The sequence below is a fragment of the Silurus aristotelis genome, assembly GCF_946808225.1.
Source record: "Silurus aristotelis genome assembly, chromosome: 9".
NCBI classification, from domain to species: Eukaryota; Metazoa; Chordata; class Actinopteri; order Siluriformes; family Siluridae; genus Silurus; species Silurus aristotelis.
Window position 1 is genome coordinate 12,269,826 of NC_139582.1, and position 22,720 is coordinate 12,292,545.

The 22,720-nt window shown below is 39.3% G+C and overlaps 1 protein-coding gene across 1 annotated transcript in view; it reads right to left on the reverse strand.

The window, feature by feature from the left end:
• Positions 1–22,720, reverse strand: part of itfg1 (integrin alpha FG-GAP repeat containing 1) — a 154,120-nt gene that overhangs the window by 85,803 nt on the left and 45,597 nt on the right. Inside the window, exons 8-9 of the mRNA XM_083550894.1 lie at positions 20,347–20,428; positions 5,367–5,461 (exon numbers count right to left, since the gene is read on the reverse strand). Coding sequence (XP_083407020.1) covers positions 5,367–5,461; positions 20,347–20,428 — 177 coding nt within the window. The remainder of the gene's footprint in view (positions 1–5,366; positions 5,462–20,346; positions 20,429–22,720) is intronic.

Consider the following 22,720-nt stretch of genomic DNA (forward strand, 5'->3'; position numbering starts at 1 on the left):
CATCGAGCTATGTGCATTAAATATTAAACACTTATAAGTAAAGTGTGTAAACTGTATGTGCTTTTTAAGCATGTAAATCCACATTTAGTCCCCATTTGCTGTTAGAACGACCTCCACTCTTCTCTGAAGATGTCCCACAAAATTTTTTAGTGTGCTTGTGGAAATTTGTGTTCATTAAGCCACAAGGGTGTTAGTAAAGTCAGGTTAGAAAGGGTGAGGCCAAATGATCCCCCCCTCTCTTAAACCATCTGTCTTCTCTGTCCAAAATGTGTATTTTTTCATCCTCAAATGTGTGTCCTTTGTCCTTCGTATGCAGGTACACGGCTTATTCTGTTTCTGAGGTGTTGGTTCTTCTGTGTTGGTACATCCTCCTATGTATGAGGTCATCGATGTCCAGGTGAAAAATCCTTTTCTCAACAGAGGTGTCGATCTTAGGCACAACGTGTCTCCTCTGTTTTATCATCCATCTCCAAAAAGATCAAGACCTCCTTACGCATCAACTAGAAAAAAAACACACCTTCCATTCGCTGATCATTACCTCTTTTAATACGTCTAGACACTCTCCCCTTACTTTTTTGCTGCTCAGATGAGTAGTAAAACTTTTGATCTAACCAGTCAGAAGTCCAGTTGGTATGACGTGGCTTGAAAATAACTGGAAGACTGGGGGCCATGTCCACACTAATATGTTGTCGTTTGAAAATGTATATTTTTCTCTCTGTTTCGGCCTTCAGTCCACACTAAATGTGATCAATTTGAAAAATCTGTTTTTGCGACGGTGTGAACTGTAGAAATGGAGGCTTTTTAAAACCGATTAATGCATTTATTTAGACATTGCCACGACGTTTTAAAGAGCCCGAACATAAATAGACTTTAGGCGGAAAAATTATGTGGGCCGAAGCTTAGGTTTTGCTTATGCGCATTACAGGGACATACGTGTTTTCAGACGTTTCAGTGTGAAGTGCGGCTTTTGGGAAACGAATTGAAGACGAAATTGTGGATGTTTTCAGTCGAAAACACCGTTTTCAAATTTATCCGGATTAGTGTTGAACCTGAGAATCTGTGTATGCGGGTACACAGGTCTCTAATGTCACACTGCATACAATCGAAATTTCATTTATGCAGCTACAAAATAAATCCCTGACAGAGAGTTCGACAAAAACAGGCAGAGAAAGACAGAAGGGGGAAAAAAAAAAGAGAGTGAACTCATTAATGGCCTTCCTGCTGGTAATGGGATGTGTTGGATGGAGAGAGCGAGAGAGAAGCAGGCAGAATATAAATGTCTCGCTCTCAGAGTGCACTTCCTCCAGCTCCACGCTTGCTCTAGCTCTCAGGCTGGCTCGTGTTCCCTGCCGAACTCAGCCCTGATGCTTCATTAAGCCAAGAAATTAAAATCGGTGTCCCTGGTGGGCCGAAAACTAGGGACACGAGGCGATCTGACGAAAAAAGGAAGCAGAGGGAAAACAGCGGTATAGACGGGTAATGGAGCATTATGGGTTCAGAGGGAGGGAAAATGGGGTATTGGAATTTGGGGGAAGGGGCTGCAGGGGTAGTTATAGTGGTGGAATTCTTATTACGGGAATGTGAACTAGTGCTAGACTGAAGGACCTGTTACTAGGGGGCGCTAATAACTACAACAAGTAGAAATAGAAAAGGACTGAATCTACCACTCACACATACACACGTTTATACACATCAGCCACTTACACACACTTTTATACACATCACCCACTCACACACACGTTTATACACATCACCCACTCACACACACGTTTATACACATCAACCACTCACACACACGTTTATACACATCACCCACTCACACACACGTTTATACACATCACCCACTTACACACACGTTTATACACATCAACCACTTACACACACGTTTATACACTTTACCCACTCACACACACGTTTATACACATCACCCACTCACACACACACACCCACTCACACACACACACACACACACACACACACACACACACACACACACACACATTTATACACATCACCCACTCACACACACTTTTATACACATCCACTTAGACACACGTTTATATACATCACCCACTCACACACACGTTTATACACATCAACCACTCACACACACGTTTATACACATCACCCACTCACACACACGTTTATACACATCAACCACTCACACACACGTTTATACACATCACCCACTCACACACACGTTTATACACATCACCCACTCACACACACGTTTATACACATCACCCACTTACACACACGTTTATACACATCAACCACTTACACACACGTTTATACACTTTACCCACTCACACACACGTTTATACACATCACCCACTCACACACACACACCCACTCACACACACACACACACACACACACACACACACACACACACACACACACACACACACACACACACACACACACACACACACATATTTATACACATTTATACACATCACCCACTCACACACACTTTTATACACATCCACTTAGACACACGTTTATACACATCACCCACTCACACACACGTTTATACACATCACCCACTCACACACACATTTATACACATCCACTCAGACACACGTTTATACACATCACCCACTCACACACACGTTTATACACATCCACTCAGACACAAGTTTATACACATCACCCACTCACACACACGTTTATACACATCACCCACTCACACACACATTTATACACATCCACTCAGACACACGTTTATACACATCACCCACTCACACACACGTTTAGACACATCCACTCAGACACACGTTTATACACATCACCCACTCACACGTTTATACACATCCACTCAGACACACGTTTATACACATCACCCACTCACACACACGTTTATACACATCACCCACTCACACACACGTTTATACACATCACCCACTCACACACACATTTATACACATCCACTCAGACACACGTTTATACACATCACCCACTCACACACACGTTTATACACATCACCCACTCACACACACGTTTAGACACATCCACTCAGACACACGTTTATACACATCACCCACTCACACACACACGTTTATACACATCACCCACTCACACACCTGTTTATACACACATCACACACTCACACACACATTTATACACATCACCCACTTACACACACACACACACACACACACACACACACACACACACACAGACACACACACACACAGACACACACACACACAGACACAGACACACACACACACACACACACACACACACACACACACACACACACACACACACAGACACACACACACACACACACACACACACACACACACACACACACACACACACACACACACACACACACACACATTCAAATCACATTACAGAGATTAAGATGTCTCTGGGCAGAGTGCAAATGAAAACGGCTACTAATTACAGAGTGATGCAGCAGGCGACCAGGTCGGTGGGGTTATTTAAGTTTCTCCCTGTTTTTTTTTAATGCACTTATTGCTTAGCATGTGATGATAATAATGACGATGATGCAAGGCCATTTTCCAGCTATTTATTATGCGTCTAATCCTGTTTCAGCCCATAAAAAAGCCAAACTACCATTTTTTGGAAAAAAAAAGGGAAAAAAAGGTTGCATCTATAGCTATGTGGAGAGAGACACAAAGGTGGTAATGAGCAATGAATAGAAGAACAAGGAATTAGATGAGCTCGGCGTCCTCTCCGTCTCTGCAAGTGAACATCAGCCGAGACAAGCCAACAAAAACCGACACGTTTTCCCACCCTTGTCTTTCTCTCCCTCCCTGTCCACCTCTCCTTATTTGCTTTTGCACTGTGACAGGCGGACAAAGGCGGACACGTGCCATGGGACTCGGTGTGTGTGTGTATGTGTGTGAGATGTACGTGTGGTGATGACAGAGGCCATGTGCTCCATGCTATCTGTGTATGTGTATGTGTGTGGGTATTGGACAGAGATAAAGAGAGAAAGAGCGAGAGAGAGAGAGGAGAGAGAGAGAGAGAGAGAGAGAGAGAGAGAGAGAGAGAGAGAGAGAGAGAGAGAGAGATGGAGAGAGAGAGAGAGAGAGAGAGAGAGAGAGAATGAGAGGAGATAAACTTGTGCCCCTCATTATGTCTGTGACATTCAGAGTGTGAGCCGTCCATCAAGAGCACCTGAAAGGACAGAGTGTCTAATAATCGTGACACATCATGAGTAGTGGATGAGATTACATTCACTCACTGTGTAGCAGGAACATATGCTCGTGACATTCCGCTACACAGGAGCTTCGGCAAACTCACTGGCCGGCATTTTAGCCAATAGGAACCTTAGCAAAACTCTGTCTATGGACCTCTCTTGCTTTGCAGCAGCCTGAACATCTGTGTATTCTGATTTACTCATTATTAGTTATGGAATGGTTTTGTATCAACTTCTAAAATATCTTGGGCAATCTTAATGCTAGTTAGCTTTGCCTGCATACAGGTTAGCAAAAAGTCACGCCTGACTTTTCTAGCCATATGGTTCTTCTTCAAACTGTTACCACAAAGTAAGACACAATTGTATAGGATGCCTTTGGAGACGGAGGCATTAGATTTCATAATGAAAGAAGCTAGCTCCATGAAAATACGGTTTGCATGGTTTAGAGTGGAAGATCTCCAGCATTGAAGCTTTGACCTTAAATCTGAAGAGTGAAGGTTATTATAACTGTGAATGGGGACAACTAGACGAAACGTTTGTGCATATTCTATATTTATTTTTTAATCCTTTTGTTCCCTTTTTTAACCCTCGCCCCTTAATTTTCGTACTTTCTTTTTTTTCTCCTCCATTTACTATGTTGCCCCACAAAAATCTCAACAAACACATAAAACTTTGAGAAGATGTCTTCTTAGGAGAGTGGAAATATCTTGCGAATAAGGATGGCAACCCCAAGTTTTTGGAAAATATAGTGTGACACATAGGATTATAAATACCCTACATCAGGGGTCTCCAATCATTTGTACACTATGGACCAGATTTGCTTTGAAAAGGTTCTCATGGACCAGGCTGCTGATGTGTAAAGGGGTTAAATGCTCAGTAAACACCGTAAATAAAATGTCATATGTACAGACATTCCTCCAAAGATTTTTTAGCAACCTGGTAACAACGCTTCTATGGCCCAGTACCGGGTCGTGACCTGGTGGGTGGGGATCTCTTCCCCATGCTGATGTTTAACCCCATCAAGGGGTTACACAAGGTAACCCAGGTTTCTTCTACCCCAGGGTTTAGAATGAGTTGTAATTATTTGGCCCAAATGGCACAACAACTGGCAAACAGAAATCAAACCTGAACAAGGAACGTGAAAAAATAGTTTTGCATGTTGGAATGAAGATGGATGGTTGTGCACCTCAGACTGTCCAGGCTTCGCCAAGTAAATGGCACTTTTTGAACATCCAGCATCCATACAAACGGGCAGGAGGTGATCCTGAGAACCGTCACCATCTGAAACCACAACACGCACAAACACATGTTTAATACAATCACAATTTCCGAGATATCATTCCATTCCTGCTTGATCACATGATGTGCAGCAAGATTAAAACTTTGTATTTAACAAGACAATCAGATCAAATAGGCAGCTTTGGGGGTGCAGACAATACAATAACGGAGTGGGAAAGGGAGAAAAAAGGAGTGAGTGAACGAGTGTTCTGCAATTCAACACTGCTGTCAACCTTTATCTTTCCTTTTTCTCTCTCTCTCTCTCTCTCTCTCTCTCTCTCTCTCTCTCTCTCTCTCTCTCTCTCTCTCCTTCATCCCTCATCAGTATACATTTTAAGGTCTGGAACGTGGGAAGAAAACAGAGAGGATGTGAAAAAGAAATAAATAGAGGAGAGATAAAAAGGAATAAGACAAATTAGACCCTTTAAGGAGAACAGATGGACATGAGGATGTTATAAATATAAAGAAAGAGATCATTTTATAGGGATAAGGAATATACTTGATAAATGGATAAAAACAAGAATAAACAGATAGAAATATATGTTGTTATGTATGAATAAATATGTATAGATGGGAAACAATGATTTTCCTCAGGGTGAAAAGAAAGAAGGATGGATGTTCGGGTGGATAACTGATAAATGGGAGAGATAGAAAGAACTGATGTCAGAAAAAAGAATGGGTGGACAGGTGGAAGGGGTGGATAAGGGTTGCATCATTGAGGTCATAACGATTGGTGGGTGGATGACTGTATGGACAAGAAGGGGAGTGATAAATGCAAAACAAATGAACTTATAGCTGAAAGTAGGGTAGCTGAATGGCTAAATGGATGGATGGATGGATGGATGGATGGTAAAACGTACACATAAATCAATAGATTTCCAGTACAGTGTGCCGTACAGGTGAATTGATGAATGGGTAAGTAAAAGAATGGCTGATACTAGATGAAGACATAGATAGAAGACTAGATGAATGAAAAATGATAGGATGGACATTGTTAAATAGTTGGGGTGAAGGAATTAAAAAAAAGAATAATGAAAGGACGATACTGTAGTGATGCAACCAATAAAGGCAAAATACAGATGGATAAATGATTAGATGGGTGGACAGAAGGAGAAATAGTGAAATGGATGGATGGGTAACAGATAAATCACTTTCTGTCTGCATTGCACTGCCTAATCCACTATGCATGTTTGTTGCAATCAAAATCTTATTCTGTACATATTGTATCATCACTTTCATATATGTTAATATGTACATCATGTTATTTGAGCATGGTATGTCTTTGCACAGTGATAATGTACAGTACTATATACACTATAGCTTAATACCTACTGCACCCTCTGTACATTAATCACTCTCACCCCTATACATATGAAACCATACCCACATCGAACATATTGATATAGATATTGTACATAGGCCACAAAGGAACTTCTGGATAGATTCTGGATGCCATCGACTGTTCAGAAAATCATACATTAGATAAAAGGAACTATTCATATAAATAAGTATGAAATATGAGAAAATATAAGAAATTCTGAGAAATTTTTCCTTATTTGTTTCTTACAAGCTCCACCTATTTTGTCATATGATGTATCAAAAAAGTTAAAGAATGTATCCATTTCACTCGCTAGATGGTTGAACATTGTTTTTTTTTGTTTTTTTTATCCAACCACGGCGTAGAATCGAGTGTGTGTTTTTCGTTTTTAGTGTGTTCCACATTAATCAGTGCATTGAAGCGTGAATCCTCCTAAGAACCTCTACAGGAGCTAAAGCACAAACAGACAGCTGGCTGTCAATGTGCACGCATCAAAGGTCCTTTTAGCCAGCGTGAGCGGGAAGATGCTGCTAGCGTGTGGTCAAGAACAAAAGCGATTCGGGTTTCAGTCACTAATGAGCTTCAATCGGCGAAAGCGACCGAGGCACATCCGATTGCTAATGAACTCGTGGAGCTCCCGTGGGTGCGTTAGCACACCGGATTAACGCTCCAGCACGAGATGCGAGCTAATGCATGTTCTTGTGATGATCGCGGAGACGCTATTAGGCTCACGACGTCTGCTGTCGTTAGGGCACACTGGCGAAGTACACACTAAGCCTGAAGCGTGCTCTAATGAACACCCGCAAACACCGGCTCTTCCACACACACACACAACTTCATGACTAGAACTTAAATGTCAAATCCCATTATGAGCACCGCTCTCTCGCCTTAAGAACGTGCGAAAAAACAAACAAAAAAAGCATCTAGATGGTGGAAAAGTGAGTGCAGCTTCCTCATCTTCATTTTTTTGTGCCAGCCAAACGTTTGTCTAAGTTCAATTATTGAGTAATTCCTTCAGCTGTCACCTATTTAGAAAAAAAAAAAAAAAAAAAGGAGAAAAGGAAAAAAAAAAAAAAAAGAGCAATTACAGCTTTGATAAAGCAGATGGACTGTTTTGTCTGGCATATGCTGTGCATTCTTTGGGACTTTCATAACAGCAGCACACACACCATAACAAACACACTTACCCACATAACCAGGGAGTTCAAGTTGCAAACAATCAACCTGGTTTATGTGGAAGTGTTAACATGCCTCAGCACACATTACTCCTTTTTATAGTATATATATATATATATATATATATATATATATATATATATATATATATATATATATATATATATATATATATATATATATATATATATATTAATCATGTGCAAATAGATGAAGAAAACATGAAGAGGAGCAGTGTCTGGTCTCTCAATACTTAAAGGTTAAACACAACTTCAGATTTAAATATTGTTAAAGAGTATATCAGAATATAGCACGGCTGTTTAACTGTCTTTCCATCTGAGGTATAAAACAGAACCATGAAAACACAGGGGTCTAAAATCATAGGGTTCCTTCCCAGAGAATGTCATCAAAAGGGGCATAGGAACGTATTGAATATAAAATAGAAAGAAAAAAAGAAAAAAAAAAGAGAGGTTAAAACAGGAGTCTGTGAACACAGGAACCAGCAAACATGAGTTCTGGAAAACACTGATTTTTGGAATATATAAGTCTGGAAAACGGATGTATGAACATAGGACAGTAGAAACATTGGGTTAAAAGAAGAGACGGAAAGGTGGACCATAAACCATAAGGTTCAGTCCCGCAAAAAAAAGATGTTATATTCTCCTTCCTGCAATATTTACGTTTTGTCCTGCTCCTGCCAGCAAAAGCCCGCAGGTAAAATGTATGAGTAGTTTTATTTTCAATGCACTGACTGCTTCTTCCTGCTACTCCGCTGTTTAGTTTCACTTGCGTCCGTTTTGAAAACGAATAAAAGAGAAACGGAAAATAAGCAAAGTTTTTCGGAACATAGATTCCTCTGTACTTAGGTGACTGGGACTGTTGAAACACTGGGAGCCTACGGCTTTGTAAAAATAAAGAACACGAATTTTTGGACCATGGGATCTTTCAGCAGAAACATGGCACCTAGAGCCTTAGAAAACACAGAGATCTATCTAGAAACATATGAATAGGGCCTTGGTGACATGTAAGTCTGGAAATATTAAGCTGTAACATAACACAGTGGAAACTTTTAGAAAAGCTCGGCAACCTTGGGGATATTGGACACTGGATACAGAGTATCTGGGAAACAAAAAAAACTAACAATGCTTGGCTAAAACACAGTCCTGTTGGAGCTAAGTGCTCTAGAACCCTAGAGTCCTGAAAACATGCAACCTTGGGACCACAAGTTTTTGGGAACTTGTGACGCTGAATATTTTTCATTACTTTGGGCTATGAAAAATAACTCTGGGAACATCTGGCTAAAACATAGCACAGTGGTATGTAGCACTCTGTCACTCAGAACAGGGCATAATAGAACTTTGGGAAATTAAACTTAAATTAAAATTAAATTGTGGCAGCACAGTTTTAAGCAGCATGGTGAGAGCTCATGAAAGGACACTAGAAACCACCACAGTGGGAACTGGAACTAGGAGTCCTGTTAACATGAGACCCTGGGTACATTAACATTTATGGCATTTTGGCAGACGTCTTTATCAAAAGCGACTTACAACTGAGCAGTTGAGGGTTAAGAACCTTGCTCAAGGGCCCAGCAGCTAGCTCTATGGATTCAGGTTCTATAATTTTTTACATTTTACTGTAAGTTGCATCCTGCAAATAACTATGTTTGTATAAATAAAAAAAATCTTGAATCTTGAATCCTTAGCGCCAGGTAGCGCTACTGATTCTTTATCATTTTTATGCATGTGCAAAACAAATCTTATATCTGGTATAGATTGAGTAGCTACAGTGACACTGCGCTAACTCTAGTTCCTTTTTTAATACCCCTGGCAATGTTGTGTTTTCAAATTTTAAAAAATTTTAAATAACTAAATAAACTTTTTTAAATTAACCATTTTATACATTTCCTGGGGAAACTATGATTTGTCCTATGTTCCGCACGCTAACTGAAAAACAGGAAAGTGCTGGTTTGACATTTTCATGACCCATGAAAAAAAAAAAAAAAAAAAAGGGAATAAAGGAGACTAGAAACCACCACAGTGGGAACTTGGTGCCCTGGAAATACGAGTCCGGTAAACATGGGACCCTGGGTACATTTACGGCATTTTGGCACACGCCATTATCAAGGGCGACTTACAACTAAGCAGTTGAGGGTTAAGAGCCTTGCTCAAGGGCCCAGCAGTGGCAGCTTGGTCGGGCTGGGATTTAAACTTGTGACCTTCCAATCCAGAGACCAATGCCTTAAAGTCTGAGCTACCACCTAGGAACACAGAAACCCTGAAACATGAAAGCCTGAGATCTTGAAGGTGAACTGGGGACTTACAAGTCAGGGAGTTCTGAGAATATACTCCTGGAAACATGGGACTATAATAGGAATATATAATAGAAACATCTGGCCTTATAAAATATCGCCCTGGATATACAGGTCTTTTATGTTATGTGAAGATTCAATCCTCAATGCCAACAATGCCATGTTCTCTCATAGGAGGCGGAATTAGCACATCATTATCTCTGTTCATCATATTGTAGAATTGTGTGGATTTGCTGCACCACAGCACACCACATAATCACCACATACCGAGACTTTAGGATGATGTAACTGGGCTTGTGTCATAACAAACAAACACCTGGGTTTAGGGGGGTGTGTGTGTGTGTGTGTGTGTGTGTGTGTGTGTGTGTGTTTGTGTGTGTGCGCAGTGTTTACAGCAGCGGGGTGTAGGAGGAGAACTGGTTGAGAAAGGAATGAAGGAGAAGAAGGTCAGTGGTGAAGATTAAAAGAGGAAGAGTCTCTGCAATCTTGACAGCCTGGAGTGTGAGTGGAATAACTCAAACACACAACACAAACCCCCACACACATACACACACATTCCCTTTCTCTGCTGTTATACGCGTTTTCTCCGACTCGCTCCCATTCGCCGCTCGATCGTTCCGTAATTATCTGATATTAAGATGCGTCCAGCGGCATGTGGCCCACTGCAGCTAACAAAGACCCAAATCAAGAGCGCCTGGCTTTCATGATCGACGTGATTGCGTTATTTAAGCTATCCTTATCACAAAAGCACATGTGCACACCGGGCACACACACACACACACACACACACACACACACACACACACACACACACACACACACACACACACACACACACACACACACACAAGAGATTCAATAATAACACTTAGAAAATGTCCCAGCCTCCCACTCAGGTCAAACTTATCACAAGCAGGGCAAGTGGGGAAGTGACAGGGAAAGGATTTGCTTTCATTGCACGCAGCGTATCTATGTGTGTGTGTGTGTGTGTGTGTGTGTGTGTGTGTGTGTGTGTGTGTGTGTGTGTGTATTAGTTTGTGTGTCTTGGTCAAGTGTTGGTCAAGGACAAGTCATAAGCAGGGAAGCATCAATAATCAATAAACCACAGATTTAAAACAGAAATCCATTAAACTAGAGGTTTTGAACAGAATGCTATTAATGTTGAATGATTCTGACCTCTCTAATTCGAACCATTCTAAATGTGTGACACGGATCCTATACACTGCCGGGAAACAGGGTAAATATTACTAGATTACTTTTAATTCACATGAGCATCATCAGCAAAGAAACAATCCCTTAATTCGAAAACAAAGATGCTATTAACATTAAGTAACTACAAACTTATTTCATCATCGAACGTATCCAATGCGCAAGCAATACACCCAATAGGTCTTTCAGAGATACACAGATGGCAAACAAATGACAGGACAATTATATAGCTACAAAAATCACATAACTGTAAGATCATAGATGCCCATAATTAGCTAATGTCACTTTAATTGACAGGGGGGAGAGAGCGAGAGAAAGAGAGCGAGAGAGAGAGAGAGAGAGAGAGAGAGAGAGAGAGAGAGAGAGAGAGAGAGAGAGTGTAAGCTCCTCCCACTCGCAGAGCAAAGCCGACTGCCCTCCTTGATTCCTGGGTATTGATTCGAACTCTCGGTGTCATAAAATGTTTCTGTTGATGTAATGTACCATTATGCACGTAAAAGGCGGGTTTTCATAGACAAACACTAGGGGTGTAACGGGACACAAAATTCACGGTTCGGTTTTTAAGTCACGGTTTAATTTTGGTACGGTTTAGGGGGGAAAAAATGCTAAATCTAAAATTGCTTGTCATTTTTCTGCATCATTATTAATGTTTGTGAATAACATTTGAACAGTTTCCATTTTTAAAACAATTTTAAATAAAATGTCTGCTTGGTTAAATATTATATATATAAAAGATTATTTACAAATATTTTATAAAAAATAGAATTAATCAAATTAATGCAATACACTTTTATTAATTTGATTAAAATGAGTAATCAATTAAATTGGCACAATAGAAATTTATGACATAAAATTGAATAAATGGAAATAATTGTAATTAAATTGTTTACATTTGTTAGACTCCATTTGGGTAATTAAAAAAATTGTGTGTGTGGTGTGTGTGTGTGTGTTTTACATTTAATATTTGATTTATTAAAGATATGATCTACTTACCTGTTCAGGAATTGGCTATATATATAAAATGTAAATCCATAGTGCTAGCGTTAGCCGCTAGCCAATTCCTGAACAGTATATATATATATAAAATTAATTCTGATCTGTCATCACCTCACAACTACACTATATGGATGAACGTATGTGAACACCTGAGCATAAGATTCCACATTTAGTCTCCACAAGGGACTTGTGTAGTGTGAGGAGCCCTTTGGAGCAGTCAGTTGTCTAATTCATCTCAAATGTGGTTCAATAGCTCAACAGCAGCCCACTAAAGATCTTCCACTGCCTTGCCCTCATGTTGGCCATGTAAAGCATATGTTCATGGAGCTGGCTTTGTGCACAGAGGTAGTGAACAGGTTTGGGTCTTCTAGTTGAACTGAAGGGAAAATTTCATGCAACCATATCAAGTGACAATCTATATAATTGTGTGCCTTCATGTCTGTGGTAACAGTTTGAGAAAGAACCACATATAGCTGGAAGTAGTCCGTAGAGTTTATTCTGTTTACTAGAGACCCGTAAGCAAAGCATTCTTACTGGCTCTACTGGTGCGAGTGTTTCTTCCTGGTCAATATCATTATTGCTTTTTTTTCGGTGATTTGCTCATTTGTCACTCAACAAGTAGCTCGATACTGTGAGGTCATGTGAGTTCACGTGTTGGTTGTGTGGTTTTCATCATTGTGTTATAAGGAAAAAATATCATTTGTGGTAGAATAAAAAGCCAGTTCAATCCGGTACAGAGCGGCGCAACACTGACGAGGAACGAGGGAAATAAAAACGATTTACAGTAGAACGAGTCTGTAGCATGAATTTCATGTTTAATAAACCTTTATCTGTGTGAATGATATCGACCCAGCTAAAGAGTCCACACACACACACACACACACACACACACACACACACACACACACACACTCTCCTCTCAACAGTGTCTCAGCTTATTCCCACCTCCATTCATCTTCATAAATCACACTAACGCTGGTGTGCACTCCTCTTTCTCTCTGTCGCTTTTTCTACAATCGCTCTCTTTCCTCTTACTTTCATCCTCTCAGGCTCCCTCCCTCCCTCCCTCCCTCCCTCCCTCCCTCCCTCCCTCTTTCCTTTCCTTCCTCTCCTCTGTCTATTCATTATTCGTTCTTACACTCCCCCCAGTCTATCCCTCTTTCATCAGCCCTACTCCTTCACTTTTTCCTTCTCGTACATTCCCCCATCTTTCTTTTCTCTGCCGTTCTCCTCATCATTTCATTCTCCGCATCTTATACCTTTCTATCTTCAGACTTCATTTCTTAGCCGTTCAATCTCTCAGGATTCAGGCATCCGTTCTTTTTTTTTTCGATATTACAATCTCCTTCTTTCTCTTCTATCCGTTTTTGCTTTCCTCAACTTTTCATTCTCAGCTCGCCTCGCCTTCATTAATCCTCTTTCCATCATTCCTTCACTCTCACTCTGTCATCTTTCTTTCATTTTCGATGGTTTCTTTCCATTCTATCAGCTTTTTTTATTTATTTTATACTCCATCTCATTTTCTCTTTCTCAAATGTACATCCTGTCCTTTCCGCTTCATCCCTCTCTCTTCTTCATTTCTCTTTCATTCCGTCTATCTTGAATTATATGCTGCACGCACACTGTCTTTTTTTTTTTTTTTTTTTACTTTCTTCCTGTGAATGCAGCCATCTTTTTCCTGCCAAACTGATTTTACAAAAGGCCATTAATCTTCACCAAAATCAATTTTCATCTCCAAGTTTTTTTATTTAATTTTTTTTTTAACCAACACTAGACTTATTTTATGGATATAAATCGGCTACAAAGGTTTTAGTCGATATGTTTTTTGCTGAGCCCGAACATCCCAAGCTTCTTGTCTGAACGGGTGAAGATCACAGCAGTGATGCAGAAAAAAAATAAAAATAAATAAAAAAAGTAGAAATACGATAAATGCTAAAATAAAATTCTCGAAACGAGGGGTTAAAAAAAAAACAACGAATAAAATGTGATGATCAAAGTGAAGATAAACAGGTAATTTAGGAGTTCACAAGAGGAAAAGAGGATAAAAGATAAGCATGATAATTTGATGCAAGGAAAATGAGAAAGATACACAGAACAAAAAAAAAAAAAAAAGAAGATTAACACCAATATTTTAACACTAGGATGAAAAAAAAAATAAAATGGAGTAACTAAAAACAAAAATAAGACTAAAAGGTGTTTTAGATATTTGGATATCTTTGTTTATTTAGCTTTTTTGTCCTTATAATATGATCTCATTTTCCTTGCCAATTAGTTTTAGTTTTTGACAGGATTATACACTATATGGACAAAAGAATTGGGACACCTGATTTGCCACATATAGGTGGTTCTTCTCCAAACTGTTACCACAAAGCTGAAGGCACACAATTGTATAGGAGGTCTTTGGATGCGGTATAATAAAACTTATAAAACCTGTTCCAGCATGGCATTGCCCCTGTGCACAAAGCGAGCTCTATGAACATCTGGTTTACATGGTTTGTAGAAAAAGATCTTGAGTGGCCTGCTATAGAGCTCTGCTCTTAACCCCACTGAACACCTTTGGGATGAATTGGAACGCTGACTGAACCTCAGGCCTTCTCACCTACATCAGTACCTGCCTTCATTAAAACACACAAATGTCCAATAGCAAACTCCAATATCTAGTGGAACATCTTCCCAGAAGAGTGGAGCGAATTACAAGGGCAAACTCGATCTAAAGGTGGAATACGATGCTCAAAAAATTAATACCCTACTTATGACCAGGTGTCTGCAAAGTTTAAGCAATATAGTGTATATTAATATGACACAGCTCCAAGCACCTCTAACCCTTCAAGGCATGGGCTCCAGCAGACTCTCAGGTGTGCTGTGGTATCTGCGACCATGACATTAGTGCCAGATCCTTTAACTCCGGTAAATTGCAAGGTGTAGCCTCAATGGATTGAATTTGATTATTTCCATAGATGCTAAATGCTGATGCTGTCAGATGCATTGACATTTGGGACATTTGGAGGCTAAAAAAACACCATAAACTCTGTGTCGTCATTCAAACTATTCCTGAAGAATTTATGCAGTGAGGCAGTGTGTATTATTCTGCTGACCGAGGCCAATGTCATTATGGAATCCTGTTGCCATTAAGAGGTGTACTTGGTCTGCAGTTGTGCTTCGGTACAGAAGAAAATATCATCCACAAGAAAACCAGAAGCCAAGGTTTCCCAGTAGAACATTGCCTAGAGCATCACACTGAGCTCACTAGTTTCACTTCTTCCCAAACAGCACCCTGGTGCCATCTCTTTCCCAAATAAGATACACACCCACACATACACACACAGCTGTCCACATGACAATAAAGAAAAAGTGATTAATCAGAAAACCCCATGTTTCTACTGTACGTGGTCCAGTTTCAGTGGTGGACAGGGTCCGCATGGGCACTCTGAACACTCTGCTGCTACACAGCCTCGAAGCCATTTTCAGTTATTTCCGTTTACTCTTTCATTTATTAATGTTTTGGTTTTTTACAACAAAATTGCACCCCTTTTTAATAAACCAAAGGTAATTCGGAAAATTATTTTGCAGCTGTTCCATGGTCAGGTGTGTTGATCCCTCACTTAATAAAGATAAAGATAATAAGCCTAGAGTTGGTTTTAAATGCAGCCAAATCAAGTATTTGGTGCATTCCTTTAAAAAAATGTCTGCAGTGTTCAGAAACACTAAAAAGCCCTGAAAAAAAAAAATGACAAGATTTTTTTTCTTCTGGTAAAGAAAAACCTCCTTACAAATGTCGACCACATGAAGAACACTTTCCAGGAATGAGATGTATCTGTGTCAAAGTCAGAAAATCAAAAGTGTTCACCAGAATACATACAGGGGTTGTGAGCCTTAAAATCATGAAGACCAGATTACAAATGTTCTGCATTAACATCCAATAGTCAGATGAGTAAATAAAAACTTGTAGCAGACTGAGTGGATTAGAAGAGTATATGGAGAAGACGAGGAGCTGTTCATGATCCAAAGCATACCACATCATTGTATGTAGTTGGTGGAGCTGGTTCAGATTTATTTATTGATCATTTTACAGCTGAGAAGAGCAGGATGAAATTGGAAGCATACAGGGAGATATTATCTGCAAAGAATTGGAAGAATAGGAATCCTGCCATGGTCCCTTAACCTGAATTCAAATGAGCTGCTTTTCACTTGCTGAAGAAAAAATAAAATGCAGACAAAACCCTCCAACAACAAGCAGGAAGTGAAAACATCTGCAGTAAAGACAAGGCAGAGCATCACCAGGGAAGAAAGCCAGTGTCTGCTGAGGTCTAAAATTTCCAGACCTCAGACAGTCAGTAACTGCAAAGGGATTACGACAAAGTTCAATATGATGACACTTTAATTTGTGAGTGTTACTCTGTCCGCTACTTTCTGTTAAACCATATCCGCACTTCGAACTCATTCATCAGTCCTACACAATCCAGTGTACTGTGGAATAGAGTATAATAACAACTACCTTATCAATGTCCATATATTCATGGATTTATGACATACTAAACAGAGGGCAAATTGTACTGGTAGACAAATGGAAAATGACACACGAATTAAACACAGAGGAAATAATATATATACGTATATTCACAAATCTGTTGATTTCATGTATTTCATTTTAGAGTTGTTCATTGGTTGGTCTTATTTTGAGTTTATTTCCCTTCATTTTCTTATTTACATTTACATCTGCTAAATGCTGCAAATGTAAATGTAAATAAGAAAATGAAGGGAAAAAAATCCAAAATAAGACCAACCAATGAACAACACTAAAATGAAAAATATGAAATCAACAAAAAATAAAAATGAAGAATAAAGAAAAAAAAAAGTAATACATAATTTGAGAAATGAGAATTAAACAAGTGCAAAATGGAATTACCTGATAAACTTATGCAAGTGAGAACCACCAAATGGAGAGGAATAAGACTCAGAATAAAGCATTTACAGCAACGTGTGACTGATAAATAAGAGGGAAATTAAATAAACTGTTAAACGACGGGGGAAAAAGATGCACAGAGGGACAAGAGATAAACAAGAGGCAGACTCAGAAAGATAAACTGATCCTAATAAGTAAAATAAAGATAAGTGGAAAAAAACTGATGTGGAGATGAACAAGTCGAAAAACAAGATAAACAGATAATAGCAGGTAAATAAAGTGATACACTGTATGGACCAAAGTTTGTGGACACCTAAGGATAAGATTTGTGTTATAATAACCTTTGTTCTTCTGGGAATGATATTCCACTAGATGTTTGTGGAGATTTGTGCTCATTCAGCCACAAGGGTGTTAGTAAAGTGAGGTACTGATGTAGCGTGAGGAGACCTGGGGGTGCAGTCAGCGTTTGGACACAGGGGCATTGTCCTGCTGGAACAGGGTTGGGTCTCACATTCGGTCCATTAAAAAAGGGGTGAGGCTTTTTTTTATTATTATTATTTAAGGAAAATTTGAATGCTACCGCATCTAAAGACAACCTGTAGAAATGTGAACGTCTGACTTTGTGGTAACAGTTTGTGGATAAGTCGTACTTTTTGCCCATACAGCATACACTTAACTATAAATTTAACGCAGTGAGAGAGAAATACTTACACATATTTACATTTTGCATCATTTACCCGTATATTCACAAATCTGATCTCATTAGTGTGCAGGATTCAGTGTGTTTCCGCGTCGCGTTGCCGATTTTCGACCTCGAAACAACACGCCTTTGTGCTCTTTATTCCTCTTTATAGGTTTCCCTCCGTGCCAGGAGTAACAGACTGAATTAAAGAAAGATGGAGGGATATCCTTGTTTGCTCAAATAAAACCTGGATTTAAACAAAAGGCCAGGATCCACAGAGAGGTGGCATTTGAATAGTACAGGTCATCGCGCTGCGCTCATCAATCTTTTATATTCAATGAGGCGCTTGTGCTCGTGTCATTTCGGCTTCCTCTACGCTCGTGTGCTTTAGCAAAAGAGGAAATTTGTAATGTAAATGTTTAATAGGATCCAGCTCGAGGTAAATTAAATGTGGGAGTGTGTGTGTGGGCTGGCTAAGACAGAGACTCAGACCTACTTTCTTTTTGGTTCTGAATTATATAACTAGGGATTTGAATTTATCACGTGCACACTTTGACATTCTTAGAGGAAAGAGGAAAAAAAAAAACGCTGCTGTAACAATTATTAAAAGATTGGAATATTCCAGAAGACTAGAACTAGATTCTTAGATATTATAGAAAGCCCTTAATGACCTTAATCAAAAAAGATTTTGTGCGTAAACTCAAGAGGGTGAGAAGTGACAAGACGAAACAAACAAAAAAAATCTAACTGTAAAGAACAAGAAGAGATATGCTTTATCTAGTCTACCAGCTTATTAGATCTGAATAGATTTCTGGGAAGATGCTTCACTAGATTTTGGAGTGTGTTTGTGGAGATTTGTGCTCATTCAGTCACAAGCGCGTTATTAAACCAGCATTTTAATTCATCCCAAAGGTGTTTAATAGGGTTAAGGTCAGAGCTCTATAGAAGTCCACTCCAACTTATATATTCATGGAGCTGGCTTTGTGTGCAGGGGCATTTTCATGCTGGAGCAGGTTTGGGTCTCCCAGTGTATGCAAGGAAAAATTTTATTCTAATGCGTCCTACGATGCATCATAAACAATTGTGTGCCTCCAACTTTGTGGTAACACTTTGGGGACAAACCAAATATGAATGGAAAAGTCAGGTGTTCATATAGTGTATATCATACATTTGTCTATGTACTGTATATCATATAAACACTATTATAACATATAACCATGTCCATTAAATCTTTTCTTATAATTATTACTCAATTTGACGGTTTGGCATAATCACAATATGCCATGCTGATATGTATACAGTATTTTAAGAATGTAATGCAAATGAAGGCCAGCATTAAATACAAATAAATTACACAATTAAATTAATATAGCAGCTCTGCCGGTATTATTTTGATTCAGGAAAATCCTAATTATATTAATTCATTTTATTCCATTTCAATTTAAGTATATTTTTATCATTTTCAACCGCATTTCCCATATCATTTTCATTCAGGATATTCAGAATTATTGATATTCAGGATATTCCATATAATTTTCATTCGGGATATGCCAAATGATTTTCATTCAGGATATTCCAAAGTATTTCCATTCAGGATATTCCATATAATTTTCATTCAGGATATGCCAAATAATTTTCATTCAGGATATTCCAAAGTATTTCCATTCAGGATATTCCAAATCATTTCCATTCAGGATATTCCAAATTATTTCTATTCAGGATATTCCAAGTCATTTTCATTCAGGATATTCCAAAGTATTTCCATTCAAGATATTCCAAATTATTTCCATTCAGGATATTCCAAATTACTTACATTCAGGATATTCCAAGTCATTTTTATTTCGAATATTCCAAATTATTTCCATTTAGGATATTCCGATTCATTTTCATTCAGTATATTCACATCATTTTCATTCGCATATTCTTTATCGGTTTCATTCAGGATATTACAAATCATTTTTATTCAGGATATTCATATAATTTTAAGTCAAGATATTCCATATCATTTTCATTCAGGATTTTACAAATCCAGGATATTCCCATTCATTTTTATTCCGGATATTCATATTTTCATTCAGTATATTACATATCATTGTCATTCAGTACATTCTCTTTCATTTTCATCCAGAATATTCCCTATAATTTAGTTATGTGTCAGTAATTGTATTTTGACTATGCTCTAGCTAGTGAAATCATCTCAGTCATAATCCTACTTAATTTCAGGTCTGGCAGCAGTGTTTAAGACTTTATCTACCTGAACACAACATGCGTCACATGACACCAAAAATCTACTCACCAAAATCGACGAAAGCAGATTGGCCTACTTTTTGAACATTCTCTGGTGCCTTTATTATGAAGTTCCTGGTGAAGTTTCCATCCTGAGGAAGAAGGACATTTGAAATGTTTAATAAAAATAAATCGGATATTGTCACTATTTATTGGCTGAGTGACAGCTCTGAACTTCAGCAGCACCACATCAGTAGCGTCGTTGTGTCATTCTCGGACAGAGCTGTCAGCAGCGCTGTTATAGAAACTCTGTTAATTAAGATGGTTATGTGAACGAGGAAATAGTGAGTGGCACAATCAGAAGAAGTAAATGATATACGGCAAATGGCTGAGTAACAGATGACCGTGCTATGTGTTAATGAGGGGGTAAATTCACACTGATTGACGTGTAAATGGAAAATACACGAAGAAAGTGGAAAGTGCTACTACCCCTACTGATTTATTTTTAAAGAACCTGCTGCATAGAACAAGGGAGATCCTAATCACGTTAATGTTAAAATGGAAGCTCTACAACTTCAAAAACTTTATCCAATAAAAATTGTTTCAAACACTGGATAGAATCTGCATATTATTTATATAAGAACATCCCATCTTACACATCCCATCCTACCTAGAGCTCAATTGAAAACCTCAGGCATCTTTGGTTGCATATAAAATATTATCTACTTCAAGTCAGGTCAAGAAGATTTTGTCATTTCAAACATATAAAGCTGAAGCAGTACACAGTGAAATGAGTTTCTCTGGAACTCTGGTGCTACATAACATAACATAGAGCTACATAACAGAACACGGAGCTAAAGACTAAGATGGTTGTTCTCGCCACATAACGAGTGCAAACAGTGAAAGACAATACAAGACAGTGTGGGACAGATACACAAAACAAATAATAGTGCCAACTAGTAAGCCTACTGTATAATATTTGATACTGTACAATGTGCAAAAGAGAGCTATAAACAAGAGTGCAAAAACAGCAATCAATAGGTGCAAAACAGCATATAAACAGTGTATTGTAATTATAATATAATATTGGTGATGCTGAAGACATGGATGTCTATGAATTGAAATAAGTATTAAGTGTGTGTTTAAGTTCAGGTTGTAACAGTTCAGTAACACACAGTTAAGTGAGTGTGAGGGGTGTGTGGGGTCGTACACAATGCTGTTGGCTATGCGGATGCAGCCTGTGGTTTAAATGTACGTGATAAAGGGGAGAGAGACTCCAATAATCTTTTCGGCTGTCCTCACTATCCTCTGTAGGGTCCTGCGAATCGAGACGGTGCAGTTTCCAAACCGGTCAGTGATCCCTCTGTAGAACATGGTTAGTTAAGGGGGAGGGAGATGGGCTTTCCTCAGCCTTCACAGAAAGTAGAGCTGTGGCTGGGCTTTCTCACTGATGGAACTTGGTGTTGATTGACCATGTGAAGTCCTTTGCCAGAAGAACACAAAAGAATTTGGTGCTCTTGACAATCTACACAGAGGATCCATCGATGTTCAGTGAAGAATGGCTGTTCTGTGCTCTCAAGTCAACAACCATCTCTTTGGTTTTGTCAGTGTTCAAAAACAGGTTGTTGGCTCTACACCAGACTGTTGTTGCACCTCTGTATACTGACGCATCGTTCTTGCTAATGAAACCCACCACGATCGTGTCATCTGCAAACTTGATGATGTGGTTTGAGCTGTGCATTGCTACACGGTCGTAAGTCAGCAAAGTGAACATCCCAGTGCTAATCGTGGTGGTGCTGGAGATGCTGTTTCCAATACGGACTGACTGAGGTCTCCCAGTCAGAAAGCCCAGTTTCTATTTGCAGAGGGAGATGTTAAGGTCCATTAGGCTCAGCTTCTCAATCAGGTTCTGAAGGATGATTGTGTTGACTGCTGAACTGAAGTCTATGAACAGCATTTGAACGTACGTCCCTATTGTCCAGGTGGATGAGAGCCAGGCATAGGAACAATGCCGCGCCTCAGGGAGATGTTAAAGATGTTAGTAAAGTCATCCACTAGCTGTTCTGCACATTCCCTGAGCACTCTGCCAGAAATGTTGTCTGGTCCAGCAGACTTTTGTGGGTTAACTCTGCATGGAGTTTTCCTCACTTCAGCCCTGGTTAGACAAAGCACTTGGTCATTGGGGTGGTCTTCTTGCTGCCTGTTGTTCTGCACCTGTTGTTCTGCACCGGGCGTAGAAGTCGTTCAGCTCATGTTGGAGGCGTCACTGCCACTAGAAGGTTAAGTTGTCTTGTAGTTCACGATCACCTGGATGCCCTGCCTCATGCGCCGGGATTCTCTGCTGTCCTGGAACTGGGTGTGAATTCTCTTGACATGTGAGAGCTTCGCCTCTCTGATGGCTCGGGACAGCTTGGCCCTCTTGTCCCCTGCTCTGAAGGCAGAGT